Source organism: Typopeltis vanoorti, chromosome 20, assembly GCF_054136105.1.
Source record: "Typopeltis vanoorti isolate ZY-2024b chromosome 20, IOZ_Tvanoo_1.0, whole genome shotgun sequence".
Lineage (NCBI taxonomy): Eukaryota > Metazoa > Arthropoda > Arachnida > Uropygi > Thelyphonidae > Typopeltis > Typopeltis vanoorti.
Window position 1 is genome coordinate 91,232,368 of NC_143568.1, and position 14,704 is coordinate 91,247,071.

The 14,704-nt window shown below is 34.7% G+C and overlaps 1 protein-coding gene across 1 annotated transcript in view; it reads left to right on the forward strand.

Annotated features, from left to right (window-relative positions):
- Positions 1–779: 779 nt before the first annotated feature.
- The window catches only part of LOC150095644 (pescadillo homolog), a 136,418-nt gene continuing 122,493 nt past the window's right edge, over positions 780–14,704 (forward strand). Inside the window, exons 1-2 of the mRNA XM_090409919.1 lie at positions 780–979; positions 7,280–7,359. Coding sequence (XP_090266045.1) covers positions 956–979; positions 7,280–7,359 — 104 coding nt within the window. The 5' untranslated portion in view covers positions 780–955. The remainder of the gene's footprint in view (positions 980–7,279; positions 7,360–14,704) is intronic.

Sequence of the window (14,704 nt, forward strand, 5' to 3'; positions counted from 1 at the left end):
CTACTGACTAATCCGACTTACTTTGATCTTCGTTAAATAAATATTGTCATTCTATTCACTTTAGAATTTAAAAACATTGTTAATTTCATTAACAATGTTTTTAACTCTATATGGCATTAATAAGGCCGCATTTGGACTATTGTGCACAGATCTGGTCGCCAGGATGTGATGCGAAAGTGGTAGAGAGGATTCAGAGGCGGTTACAAAGATTGTTGTAGGTCTGTGGGATGTTCCCTATGAGGATAGATTGATGATCTGTGGGCTCCAAAAACTAGCTGATAGACGTAGGAGAGGAGATATGATAGAGGTATTTAAATTGTTAAAGGGATTTTAGAGGATTGATACTGATGATATTCTTAAGACCAGTGCAGGATGTGAGAGAACGAGGGGCCATCCCTGGAGATTGTGTAAGAGTGTGGTTAACAAGGGTATTAGGACTAGATTTTTTACTTGGAGGGTTGTGAATGGGTGGAATGCTTTGCCAGAACTGGTTGTGAATGCTTCAACTGTGAATGAATTTAAGAAGAGGTATGACAGGTATTGTGTAAATAATGTTTAGTGTGTCAATGTCGGGTCTCCGGCGATGAGTCTTTTGACTCCATTGAGACACCATTAAAATAATAATAATAATAATAATAATAATAATAATAATAATAATAATAATTAAGCTTTTCCTAATTTTAAACTCTACCATATTTACTGTCCATCTAATTTATTATTTAATATTTAATGTTCGTGTAACCGATGTGTCCTTTGGTAGATGGCGTACTGAACACGTGTTGTATTTTAATATTTTCTATTTGCACGAGGCCATGGATTTTATGAAAACATTAATTACTTAAATTTGAGTCGTATGCTATTTTAAAAAGCTATTACAGTTTGAAAGGTTTAATGCTGCATTTACAGATGCAGTATTATATTACATCTTGAGGAATTTCAAGACGAAATATCAGCAATGGCAAGAAAGCCTAAGAAGAAGGTAAGCAGTCATAGTTTCTTGTAATGTGGATACTTGATGTGTAAGACTTCCAGTAGATGATGTTAATAAAACATGTAAAGCTCTCTCTCTCTAACACTAACAGCATTGACACCAGGCATATTCATCTATTATGGATCATTAGCTAAAATAAAGCCATATTCAATTACAGTACTTTTTTCTAGGAAATGTCTGACTGCTATGAAGTTCTGTGTAGAAAACCTAAGCGACAAGCGTCATTATACTGACCAATACTGAATGTGTTGTCTGGTTGGGTTAGAAGCTCACCAGAGCGCATTATCCAGTTACTAAAAGAAACCGAAGATCAAAAGGCCGAACTGCTGTATCGGAACTGACCAGGAATACGGAGAATTCATACCTGGAATATAACATAATTAACCTAAAAATCATAATATTCATATTTGTGCATTATTAGAGACAAAAAAAACGGCAAATTGACTTATTATTTTTTATGGGATTTCCACCCATGAAAGGTTGTAAACTTATAGTACATTGGTATTTTATGGCTTTTTTATATATTTATTTTATTTATTCAATCCAGGAACTCTGCCCTAGAGACTAATTTTGAAATTTTTTCAAGTCACCTGAGTTCATCAATAAGTGGAATGATGAACTCGCACCATATAATGCAATTCATCCTCCTCCTGAAGACATTAACAAACCTCCATGTCCATAAGGATGTGAATCAATAACCTATTGGTTGAAAAGTGGAGCTGCTATCCACTCAGCCAACATAGTGAGCGTGTGTTTAATTACATATTAACATATATAGTGCAGTAGAAAAAGCATCAAAGGGAGTTGAAAAATACATAAAAATATAAGAGAACAAGTGCAAAAATATCATTATATATCAAGTAGAATATTTCATTTAAAACTGAAGGAAGAATCAAAATGTATTAAATATTCTTAGTATATATATAGTCTGGAAGAAGAGAAACCAAACTGTAAAATAAAGGATATTATAACTAAGGTTTCTGATCTCTGGAATGTCGAATGAGGAAAGTTTGAGAAGATGCAAATTACAGAGTAGTGGATAGGAGGAAGGGGGTGATATGATAAGGACCTACAAGTTAGTAAGGGGTTGTTATAGGATCAATGTTGGAGAGGTTTTAGAGCAAATGGTGGGAGATCAGGGGAGAACCAGAGGACATCCCTGTAAGCTGTATAAGGAGGGTGTGACAAGCAGGTTTTTTGCATGCAGAGTTGTGAATGATTGGAATGCCTTTCCTGGAAGTGTGGGTGTCTGCAGAGAATTTGTGTTTAATGCATGGTATGATGAGCTGTGTGTATGACAAAAGAACCTCCTAGATGAGTCTTTGACTCCATGGAGGTCTTGGGATAATAATAATAATAATCTACAAAATATAATAGACAAAATAATTGTATGTGTGGAAATTTAAAGAATTGAACTTATGGCATATTCCTTGTATATGCCAAATATTTAATAGGGAAATAATGAAAGTAGAACAAATCTGTAGTCTGAGGTACAGTTTTATATGAATAATAATAAAATACAACATAAAGTAATATGGGAAAATACCAGAGGACAAATTTCTAACTGATCATATTATAACTAATAGTGAAATTATCCTATAAAAATGTTGATATAACAATTATAGCATCATTAATCTCAAATTTCAAAACCTTAGCTGTAAATCCCACTTTTCCAGCTTATTCAGATCCTCTTGAAGAACCAAAACATCAGCACTATTAATAACAACCTTCCCAGGTGTCACACATCTGCAAACAACTGAATATCTCACAGTCAAGTGTCCAGTATCATTGACATAAAGATTGAACAGTAATAGTCTCAGTACTGAATCCTGTGACTCTGCTCCACTAACTTCATATCCAGACCTATATATTGCAACTTAAATATCAACTTGTCATGTGTTACCCTGTCAAATACCTTTGAAAAACAAAGTACTTCTGCATGACAGCACATTCCTTAACCCTCATCCACTGCTCTTTCAAAAGAGCTTTAAGTAAGACTTTTAATGGGATTATATTAATCAAGTGCATATAATAAACAACTAAGTTATACCAACCAGTTTCACCAACTAAGGCTGTTGGCATCTTCAGGGTACATAACTGATGTAAGGCACTAAAAAGTAAAAAACTGTTACAAACTATAATCAACCGATTCCAATTATATTAAACAAAGAACAGAGCACGTACAATACATTCATACAGCGTGGATGATATCACTTGTTGTTATTTAGGAACGTTCTATAGTTGGCACTATAATTCAGTTCTGGTGAGTTGAAGGATCTGATAAGGGTCTTCCAGATCATGGGCAAGATTAGTCCTTGGTTCCTGTTAAGGTTTTGTATACAGCAGGCAACTGTTGTGGCCTCCTTAAAAATTCGGGAGCAGAAGTCCTCCATGTAAGGAATTCTGCTTCTATCCCACTCTATGGTATGGTTCGTTCTTGAGAAATGAAAAGCTAACCCCGATTTTTCTTCTCTGTTATTATTGACGTCACCTATGTGTTCTTTTTGCCTAATTTCAAGGCTCCTTGAAGTTTGGCCAATGTAATTCAAGCCGCATGAGCAGGGTATGTCCAGCATATTTGGAGAAAGGATGGCTATCTTTAGAGATCTTAAGAATTGTCTAAACGTTTCTGTGGGTTTAAAGGCCACTCTTATTTTATGTGGTCTAAGGAGTCTAGCAATCTTATTGGAAACTGTCCCTAAGTATGGAATGACGATGGTAGAAATATAACGTACATCATCTTGTTGTCTTTGTCGGGGTTCAGAGAAAAGTATCTTATGGACGAGTCTTCGAGAAAATCCATTCATGGTAAGGTTGGTGGATATCAGGGATAGTTCTTCCTGGAGGTCTCGTTGATCTGTTGTAAGGAGAGAGGCATGGTTCTTCAACATGTATACAATACTAAGTTTCTGAGAAATGTGGTGGCAGGAAGTGAAATGTAAATAACGTCCTGTATTGGTAGGTTTGCGGTAAAATGAGAGGTTGATACCACCATTCAGAAGCTTCTTAATTAAAGTGTCCAGAAATGATAATTGGTTATCTTTTTCAAGTTCTAGAGTGAATTTGATTGCGTGGTGTAGAGAGTTGATTTTGTTAAGAAAGTCGAACAGGTCCTTTTTTGTGTGGTTCCAAATGATAAAGATATCGTCTACGTATCTCCACCATACTGTGGGTTTAGGGTCTGTTTGAGTTAAGATTTTATTTCAAAATCCTCCATAAAGAGATCAGCACAAGATGGAGAGAGGGTTACCCATTGCAAGGCCAGTCAATTGCTGATATATGGTTTTATTCCATAAGAAAAAGTTTGATGTTAAACAATGACGGAACAGAGAAGTAATGTCTTGTGGGAGTAAACTTCCTAAAATGTTGATGACTTCCTCCACAGGGATGTTAGTGAATAGAGATGTAACATCCAGGCTGGCGAGTAAATCCGTATTGGAGATAGAGATGTTGTTCAGTTTCTCAACGAAATGTTGCGAATTTGTGGATGGAATCAATTCGCCAACTTATCTGTTATCTAAACACCTGGCAGGCCTCCTCAAACCACACATCCATAATTCGGATACTTATATACGAAATTCGCAACATTTCGTTGAGAAACTGAACAACATCTCTGGCAAACCGGCCCCGTGAACACACAGGATACAGCCATAGGATATAGTATGGCAAGGAAGGCAACGGGAAACCACTTTGCTCATAATCATCTTCCTAGTATGATAGCATATAGCTACCCCCCCAGCTGTATGGCAGAAGGAAATAGATAGATTTATTGCCGGCCTGGTTGGCCGAGTGGTTAGTGTATCTGCTCTCCACCCAAAAGGCTGCTGGTTCGAATCCCGCCATGGGCATGGATGTCTGCGATTGTCTGTAAAAATACTAGTGGTGGCGATGGGCGGTAGATGGCATTGGTGTATATGATGATGGTAGTTGCGGTTCATAGTAGTTGGTGGATTGAGTGGTGGAAACAGAGAGTTGTAGAGTAGGTGCCCTCCCTCGATGAGTCTTTGGACTCCCTGGAGGTGGCATGTAATAATAATAATATATTAATTAATTCAAGATATAGAAATGTAATAAAAAATGCAAAAACTTATCCTGGGGAGACTGCAATAGTGACCATAACCTGCTCACAATTAAAGTAAAAATCAGATTAAAAAGAATAAAAAAAAAGAAAATGCAACTAGAAAACTAAGAATTGATGGACTAAAAAAAAAAGATATCAGAGAGAAAAATCAAGCTGAACTAGAAAATAAGATCAGCAGTATTGATACTGATAGACCCCCTAGAAGTAATCTGGACTGATCTAAGAGAGAAAATCAAGGAATGTGCTAAGTCTTCTGGGTGAAGCAGAGAGGAGAGGAAGGAAGTCCTAGATTACTGAGAAGGTAACTCCTCAGTAATCCAAGTAATATCTTACAAATGAAATTTTTGATAAAATTCCAGAGTATGTTAAAAGAAGAATTTGAATGGTTGGATGTTGATAACACCTTGAAGTGGTGGCTACAATGACAGTGTCAGGAATATGTCAAGCTGCTTGCGATGAGAACTTTAAACTAATAGAAGAAAGTGAATCTAATTCAAGTATAGAACAAATTTTAGAAGCTCCTCCAATCAATGCAAGAAGCTCTACGAATACTTCGTCGCGGTGTGCAACATAGAGCAACAAACTTCGAAAGGCATTACGAGTATGAGCAATTTATTCATGAACTACTATATTCAAAGACACAACAGACAACACTAGATAAATGTTTTTAAAATAAATTTTATGTTGTAGTTTATTAAAAAGTTGTTTATAACAATAAATTGAAATAAATGATGCAATTTTTTATATCCTTTGCTTAATGTTATCAGCCGGTTATTGTTATCGAAAAGTGATCACAATAAGCGGCATTTACTGTGTGTGTACACAGGTATCCCTTGATTAACGCACTTAATTAATCCCTTGATTAACGCACTTAATTAATCCCTTGAGGTTACCGTAGATATCAAAATCGCGTTAATCAAATCTAATAATCAATGGTAAAAATTACAATTCGTCCATGATCGATTACTGTATTAATAATTCGTTTCATATGGTACTCTTTTAGGAAAGATAAAAAATGAATGCAAAGTAAATGTTTAATAAATGGTTTTATCTACATTAGTTAATGCATTTTTTTTTTATCAAAAAAAAGTTATCAAGAGTCGTTTGAAGAGTTTTAGTTTTTTACTTATCAGCATAAATTCTACGATAGCAAGCAAAATGACTCTAGACATCAGCAAAAAAGCATTCTGCGATTAACATCTGGATCCATATCCATTACTTGCTGCTTAAGCAATTCTAAACTGCGAAATATTCCATTTAGTTTTTTGATTGTTATCTCCTTTGGAACCTCATCTTCACATTCTATTTGTTCGTTGTCTTCGTATGCATGTTGTTGTTCAATTTCAAGAAGATCATTGTCACTGAAATCTTTTTGAATTTGAATCCAATAATTCTTTAACATCTTCTGCATCAACACTATCAAAATCAAGGTCTTCACCAATGCAAAGATTTCTTCAACCATGTTGTTCACAGGATTTTGAAAACTACTTAAGTCATTAGCGCATTCTGCAAAAGGTTTTTCCAAACAGCTCTCATGCAGCTAGAAGACAAGTGTCTTCTAACTCCTATGAGTCATGAATGTTTTCAATTGCATGCTTAATGTTAAAATTTTTCCAAAATTCTTGGAGCATAATCGCATTTTCTCCTGTTGTTGTTTCTACTGCCTTTGAGAATGCCTTTTTAAGAAAATAGGCTTTGAAAAGTTGCAGTGATGCCCGTGTCCATGGGATGCAGCAATGATGTCGTATTTGGTGGAAAAAAATAAACCGTTCGCATTCTCACACAGATCGTTAAGAGAATTTGGATTAAAAAATTAGTAAATTTTTTGGATGAAAAATTATCTAAGAACATAATTTGTAAATACAGCAGAACAATTGGAGCTTGTAATACATCCGCTCTTAATGCTTAATGGAAGGAATGACGTCATCATGCTCATGACTTTCTTTCTCTCAGCCAGGAAACACTCCTCGAGGCTTGCATGTTTTTGCTTGGTAAATTCAAAGGCGGGTTAATTAAAACTTGTCACGTATATAAAGGGATTGTCACAATTAATTTTGCTGCGTTAATCAAATCTCCTGTTAAGCAAGGGTGTATGTGTGTGTGTATATATATATAGTAATATAATAATAATATAAGAAGAAAAAAATTTATTAGTTTATAAGTATATGCTTAGATATATAAACATTTTATTATATACATTTTTTTAGGGAGAAAGTGGTGCAGCTGCCACTTATATCAGCAGGAAACAGGCATTAAAAAAACTTCAGCTATCACTTAAAGACTTTAGGTTAGTTTTTTTTCTCCTCTTGTTTCCTTTTTTTTTTTTTTGTTAAAAAAAAACCTTGATTATACCTTTCTTAGTAGAAAATAAAAGCATATTTTTTAAAAACTTTTTAACTTTAGAAAATACTGCTATTTATTTTTCTTAATATAAAGAGTTATATTTCTTATTGTTTATATATAAATGCTTTAAACTTGATTTTTTAAATAAGAACTTGAATAATTCAGTGATTTATATTTATTTATTTTTAAATAGCATAAAGTGTTCTGTATTAAAAATCAACCTGGTGCTAGGAGATAATTTTGCTAATTAACTGTAGAAGGTATGGTGTCCATTAGCATTCTAAGTTGTGTGAGTTAGAGATTATTCTCTCTTATTTTTCTTTATTCATGTCCAGCACATTCACTGGATCTGAGTAGCTTACTTAAGAAATTGACTGTATCACTGTTGTCTATTCGGTATCTTTTCTGTTATCTATTTTTAAATACTTTTACTCTAATAGTTCTGAGTGGTTGGTGATCTTTCTTGTTAATAATAATAATAATAATAATATATATACAGGGGGTCCTCGACATGCGTCATTTCAACTTTATGGCGGTAATCCCATAAATAATTTAAAAAATAAATTTTGACTTGAAGCAGCACGACATAAAATTCAAACGTCGTGGGCAAACTTGTTTGTGAGCATAGCGGAAGAATAGGGCGTTACGCAGCGTTTGTTTGGGAGAGGTGGTGTCACTTGGATACCACGTGCTTTGTTTACATCCGCTCTCTCACTTTTGCGTTCGTGTTTTTTTTGTGACTTTTTACCCTTCAGTATGGCTCCCAAACATAAGGCGGACTCTTCCGATGGCAGTGTGTCGAAGAAAAGGAAAGCCATTACATTAGAAGTGAAATTAGACATTATTAAAAGGACAAAAAAAGGGAGAAATGGCAATGAACATCGGCCATGCGTTGAACTTAAGTTGTCCCACAGTCAGGACTATTATCAAGGATAGAATTCGCATCCTTGAACACGTGAAAGGATTGGTGCCCATAAAATTGACTGTGATTATGAAAAACGTAGTAGGCTCATGATTGAGATGGAAAGGGGCTTCTTGTTCTTTGGCTGGAAGACCAGCATCAATGCTGTATCCCAATTAGCCTCATGTTAATTCAAGTAAAGGCGAAAAGATTGTTTGAGGCATTGAAAAGTGAAAGGGGGGGAAACAAGTGCAGGTGAAGAGCTTAATGCTAGTAAAGGTTGGTTTATGCGGTTTAAGGCTCGGGGCAATTTACATAGCCTTAAGGTGTAAGGTGATGCTGTTAGTGGTGATGATAAAGTAGCTGGTGAGTTTCCTGAGAGGTTGGCTGAGATAATAAGGGGCTACAGTGCTCAACAAGTGTTTAATGTGTATGAGATAGGCCTATTTTGGAAACATATGCCTAATCGTTAGGTAAGTAACTTGGGCTATGGTAATTCCGACTTGCATCGAAAATAACCTTATGTCGGTCCTTAGGAATGGATCTCCGACATAACTCGAGGACCCCATGTATATATTTATGAGCCTCCATAGCTCTGTCAGTATAGATGAAGCCCTTTGGTCCAAAAGACCTGGGTTCAATTCCCATCAGTGATGCGAGGAACCTTTATCAAGTCTCTTTCGATGAAAAGTGAGTTAGCCATACACAGGTAAGGTTTTTTTTTAACCTGGAAGCTTGGGTTTTTCATCCCCCAGAACAGGCAAACTGGCCCCATGAATGCACACATCTACAGACATAGGACACACCAGGAGGCATAGGGCTAACCACCTTATCCTCAAGTTACATTTGTGGTTGCGAAGTCCAAGAATATTTGGAAAAGTCGTGGGCACTTAAGTGCCTGTTAGAACCAGATAGGGTATATATACACACACACACATATATATATATATATATATATATTTATTATTATTATTAAGAGAGACCTCCAGGGAGTCAGGGGCTCATCGAGGGAGGCCACATACCACACGCACCAGCTATTATACTTATTCTTGCATTCATTCACACTGCTTGCACACACAACATTCAATGGCAATCCATTCTGATCACTTACCACCCTATGAGAGAAAAATCTAGCCCTCACCCCGTTTTTTAGTGACGTTCATTCTCAGTTTCCAAGGATGCCCTCTTGTCCTTTTCCTACCCTCCATAAAATGAAAAATTCCATCAGCTAAAATCCTTTATTACCCTTTTAGAAGTTTGTAAGTTTCAATCATATCACCCCTCTTTCTCCTGTTTGCTAGTGTCTGCAGTCTACAAATTCTCAATCTGTCTTCATAATCAGTATTCAATAATCTGGTATCATTATTAACACTCGCCTTTGCATTCTCTCCAATATATCAGAATCACAACAGAAACCAGTAGACCAGACCTGCACATAATAGTCCAAGTGAAGTCTGCAAATACTACATATCAGCAGCATTCCTCATTAACCTACCTATCTTTGCATCATCAGCAAATAGTTGTATGTTGCCTGTCAAATCCTTCAATATCATTAATGTATATATTGAAAAAAAGGACCAAGGACTGATCTTTGTGGTACACTACTAGTTACCTTAAATCTTGCAGACTGGCATCCCCTGTATACCACTTTTTGATATCTGTTAGTCAGATATCCTCATATTATTATTATTATTATGTGACACCTCCAGGACGTCCAAAGACTCATCGAGGGAGAGCACCTACTCTACAACTCTGTCTCCACCACTCAATTCACCAACTACAACGAACAGCAATTACCATCATTATCTGCCGAAAAGTCTCATTCAAATAATGCCACTCAATGCTTTGTTGGTACTACTACTAATATAAATGTGAATGAATGTAGAAATAATTCGAGTGGTTTCTCTAAAGAAAGTAAAGTAATACAGGGATTAACTTTACCTATTGAGAAACTTTTAGGTGCAGCAATTGCTCAGAAGTCTTCAAAATTAAGTTCATTTACTTTGTACATGTAACTATAATGTTCAGATTTCTGTACAAAGGGGTATGTAGAATTTGTCCATAGCAGATGCTTTGAAAACAGACCCATATTTAATAACCACTCATAGATTGGAAACTGTTGATCAAGGAATATTGATTGATTCCCTCCAAAGTTGTTTATGGTTAGATTCAAAATCGTCTTTAAAGGAGATTGTTGTTCAAACATATGAAACAGAACAAAGCAAAAATGCCATACATAGTATTTTTGAAAGAGAAACACCATTATACCTTGAGAAAAAGTCTGAAAATCTTTTGATACCTGAACAAAATGAAACTGCAGCTCAACAAAAGATAGTTTTAGAACACCCAAAAAGTGAAAACAATTCATTATTTATTATTCAAACAGTTGATATTGAATCACATTTTCATGTCCATGCTAATATTTTGTAATCCAAACTCCTATTCTCCAATTAATGCAACAGTCCTCCATGTTGTATTCTGTAATGCCTTAGCAAAATCCAAAAGTATCTTGGTGTATCCATTCCCCTTGTCTAACTTGATGGTAATATTGTTATAGAATGTGAGCAAGTTGCTAAAACATGACCTTCCCTTTGTTGCTCATTGCAAAGTAGAGATTCACTGTCAGCCTATTTCTGAATGTGAGCCCTGACCAATGTTTCCAAAATCTTCACCACCACTCCTGAGATACCGATTGGTCAATAGTTGGATATATCGATCTTTGCACCACTCTTGTGCAATGGGATTACCATATATTCTTTGCATTTCTGTGGAATCTTTCCTGCTCTGAGACTCAAAATATATAGCCTGGTCAAAGGAATAGCCAGTTCAGCTGAACACTTTTAGCACCTGTGCTGATATCTCACCAGTCCCTATTGCTGAATTCTTATGTTTGTGCTCTAATACTTCCTCTTTATACACCTGAGTTTCTTCATTCAGTGAAGAGGTAGCAATGAGCTCATTAGTTGAATAACCTCTTCATCTGTCACCCTCAGACTATATGCATTCATTAGATTTATTCTGTCATATTCATTCTTTCTTTAGCTTGCAGAGCTAATTTCTTTTCTCATAATTTTCATACCGGACATCATCCTTATGCACACAGTATTCTTTCAGCATCATCTGTTTCTTATGAATCTTTTGCTTAATAAGATTATACATCCATTTGACTTCTATCCTATTTATTCTTCAAACTCTTGGGATGCATTCTGATATTGCATCATTTTAGTATTTTTTTAAATGCCTCATGCACTGTTGATGTTCTTCCCATCCAGCGACCGATGTCATTCCATTGAATTCAGTATACTCCTTTAATTTTTTTTTTTTTTTAGTAGGCATATTTAAATAAATTATAATACTGGAATAAACTCACATAAAATATTTTATTAGTATAATTTTTGTCTAAGTATCAAAAGCATCTTCAGGAGATGTAAAAAGCTAATCGAGCAATAACCGACAATTCCGAAAGGTGTTACCTAAGTAGCTAATGTAAGATAATTAAAAACTAAACTCACTCATATCCAAAAAGTCGCATCCATTTCTCCTGCACAGCCTACACATCGAATCATTTGCCATCATAGTCTATTTTCTTAATTCATTTTTATCATATCAAGGTGATATACTTGCTATTTTCACTTTCTCACTCTTCACTCACATCTTCCAACAACCCTTTCATATCCCCTCTCAGTGTGTGTTATTTTATTTTAATGACAAAACTATCTCGATTTTCGATGATGTTATGTACACTAATCATAATGTTTGATTATATTTTATATTATTGTAATAAAGTGTACTATAAACTATGTAATTTATTTTTTTTTTAGTGACAACATGTGCAAACCTATAATATGATGTGCCATAAATGAAATAAAAAAAAAAAAGCATAGATATAAAAATTATACACATTTTTTTTCATTGCCATCCTTTATTTTTGAGGGGTTTCAAGTTTTTGATCTACTGTTCTAATTAGCACCTTTTGGTATACTCTGTTAATAAATATCCACTTCTTTCATTGAATGAGGACTGAGAGTTTAAGGATTGCTTTTCGTGACCCATTCAGAAGCTTAATACTAGTGATGAATTCAGAAGGCAATCATCTTTTCTAACAAATGATTTAAAAAAATGTGAATTTTCAGTTAAATATATCAAAAACACTTACTCATATGTATTTTTTTAATTAAAAAAAATTTAAATTTTGAAATAAATATCATCAGTGAAAGATTGTCTAAATCTTTTTTATTCTGTCTAAGATCTTAATTTCCCTGTTTGCTAACTATTCATCTAAAACTAGTCTAGATCTAATTCATCTTAAGTTTTATCATGCTAAATAACACCGAGAGCAAACTAAATATTAAGTAGCTTATAAACCACCATCTTCAGACTGCAAAAATCTCAAGTAATTACTATTAACAGAGACCCCAAGGGAGTTGGGGGCTCATTCAGGATGGCCATATATACCTGCACCAGTTGTCATCTCTCTCTCCACTGTATCAGAATCGCAATGGAAACTAGGAGACCAAACCTGCACACAATAGTCCAGATCTTATCACAGCCTTGTAAAGAGGCAAAATGACTTCCTTACATGTGAAAGTTCATTTCAGCATTGCAGTTATTCTCTAAGTTGTATTTGCAATCTTTGCTATATCCCCCCTCCAACTGTTGTTGGAAATTATTCAAATTGTAATGAACAAAATAATTAAGTGAGAAATCCATAATAACTTGGCCTTGTAAGAACCATGTAACTTAGCTTTATATGAACTTAATTAATGCTTTTAAAAGGGAAGTTCATTCTATTTGCATAGTCTGTTGTGTATTTTCTGGCCAGTTTGCTTTGCAGAATGAAAAAATCGAGTTTCTGGGATGAAACCTTTCCATTTCTGTATGAAACCCAGCTAACTCACCTTCAGCTAAAAAGACCTTATAAAGTTCTTCACATCCTATATAGCAGGGGTGGCCACAACATGATGTGCATCACACAGCTCTTCACAATTTACCAGGAAAAAATAAACAAAAAGAGAAGAGGAAGAAAATAGAGAAGAGAGAGAAAAAAACAGGATTAATAAAAATTACTGCAATTAAAAAGTTTAATTTGAAACACATTAAATGAAGTTTACTTTGAACTATTAAAATAATTTTAAAGTTGAAACAATAATTTTAGTTAGTTATTTACTAGTAGAGGCCTTGTATGTATTTTCTTAATAAGCTCCTTAAAATTAGGTGTGTAATTAGTCAAAGCAGTTCTTACAAGCTCATTACAATCTCGCCATGTGCACGCTCACTTACTCCCATACCATCGCATCGGTCAAAGGATGCGGCTCTTTTAAATCTTAATGGAATTATTTTGGCTCCAAAAGTATGCATATTTGGCCACCCCTGCTATATAGGATTTGAAACCAAGTCAACTTTCTTATCAGAGAACATGTTTATTGCTGCTGATGTATGGAAGCCTTTGTTAAAGACATTGCTTAATCTTTTTGCAGTTACATTTCTACAGCATCACCACCCACTTTTCACTATCAATCCTGTAAGTGAGAAAGCCATGATAACTTATGGCTTAGTACCTATGATGATAAATTTATGACCGCAATCTCACTGAAGTTGTGATTGGAGCGTAGTACACTTGTGATATTGTAGGATTTCAAATTTCTTCAATTGCTTGTTTTTAACTTTTGTTAATAATATAACTACTTTGCCTTCATAGAGTCGAAAATCTCATCATATAAGTGCAACCTAGCTATTAATACACCTTCTTGATATTCTTTAAATTCATTTGAGATCAATGCACTCTCTATGGCAAAGCATTCTACTCACTCAGCATTACTGAAAATGCCTTTCAACTGCCTTCCTGCTCTGCTATGAAAAATATTGTGCAGATCAGCAAGTCATGCATTAAACTAATATAACTTCAGTTATGAAATAAAATTATTAGTTTGACATTTGTGAAAATGTTATCAAAGATAAAATTTAATACAAAATATTTTCTGCTGTAAAAGTATCTTCCCTTGATTTGATAAGCATATCTGCATGCTTATGATTAATTTTCACTAATAAATATAATCAATACAAAGTGAAGATGGAATTACTGGTTGTTTAGGTTATGCGAGTATATTCTATATAAAAACTATTGGCTTTGACTAGCCTGCATGTTACACAGGAGGATAAATCTGTGATTCTGAGAAGAAAATCATGTTACCTCTATGTGAAATCAATTAATTACGAAAGAAGGCACTATTTGGTATAGATAGGGTCATGCTCATTTATACTCAGCTACATTTAACACTTTTTTTGTGAATTCAACACAGAATACATAAAATCTGTTTTACATTATTGCATTCAATACTTGTTGGTGGATGTAATAATACTTGACTGATAAAATGATGTAAGCAGTGTT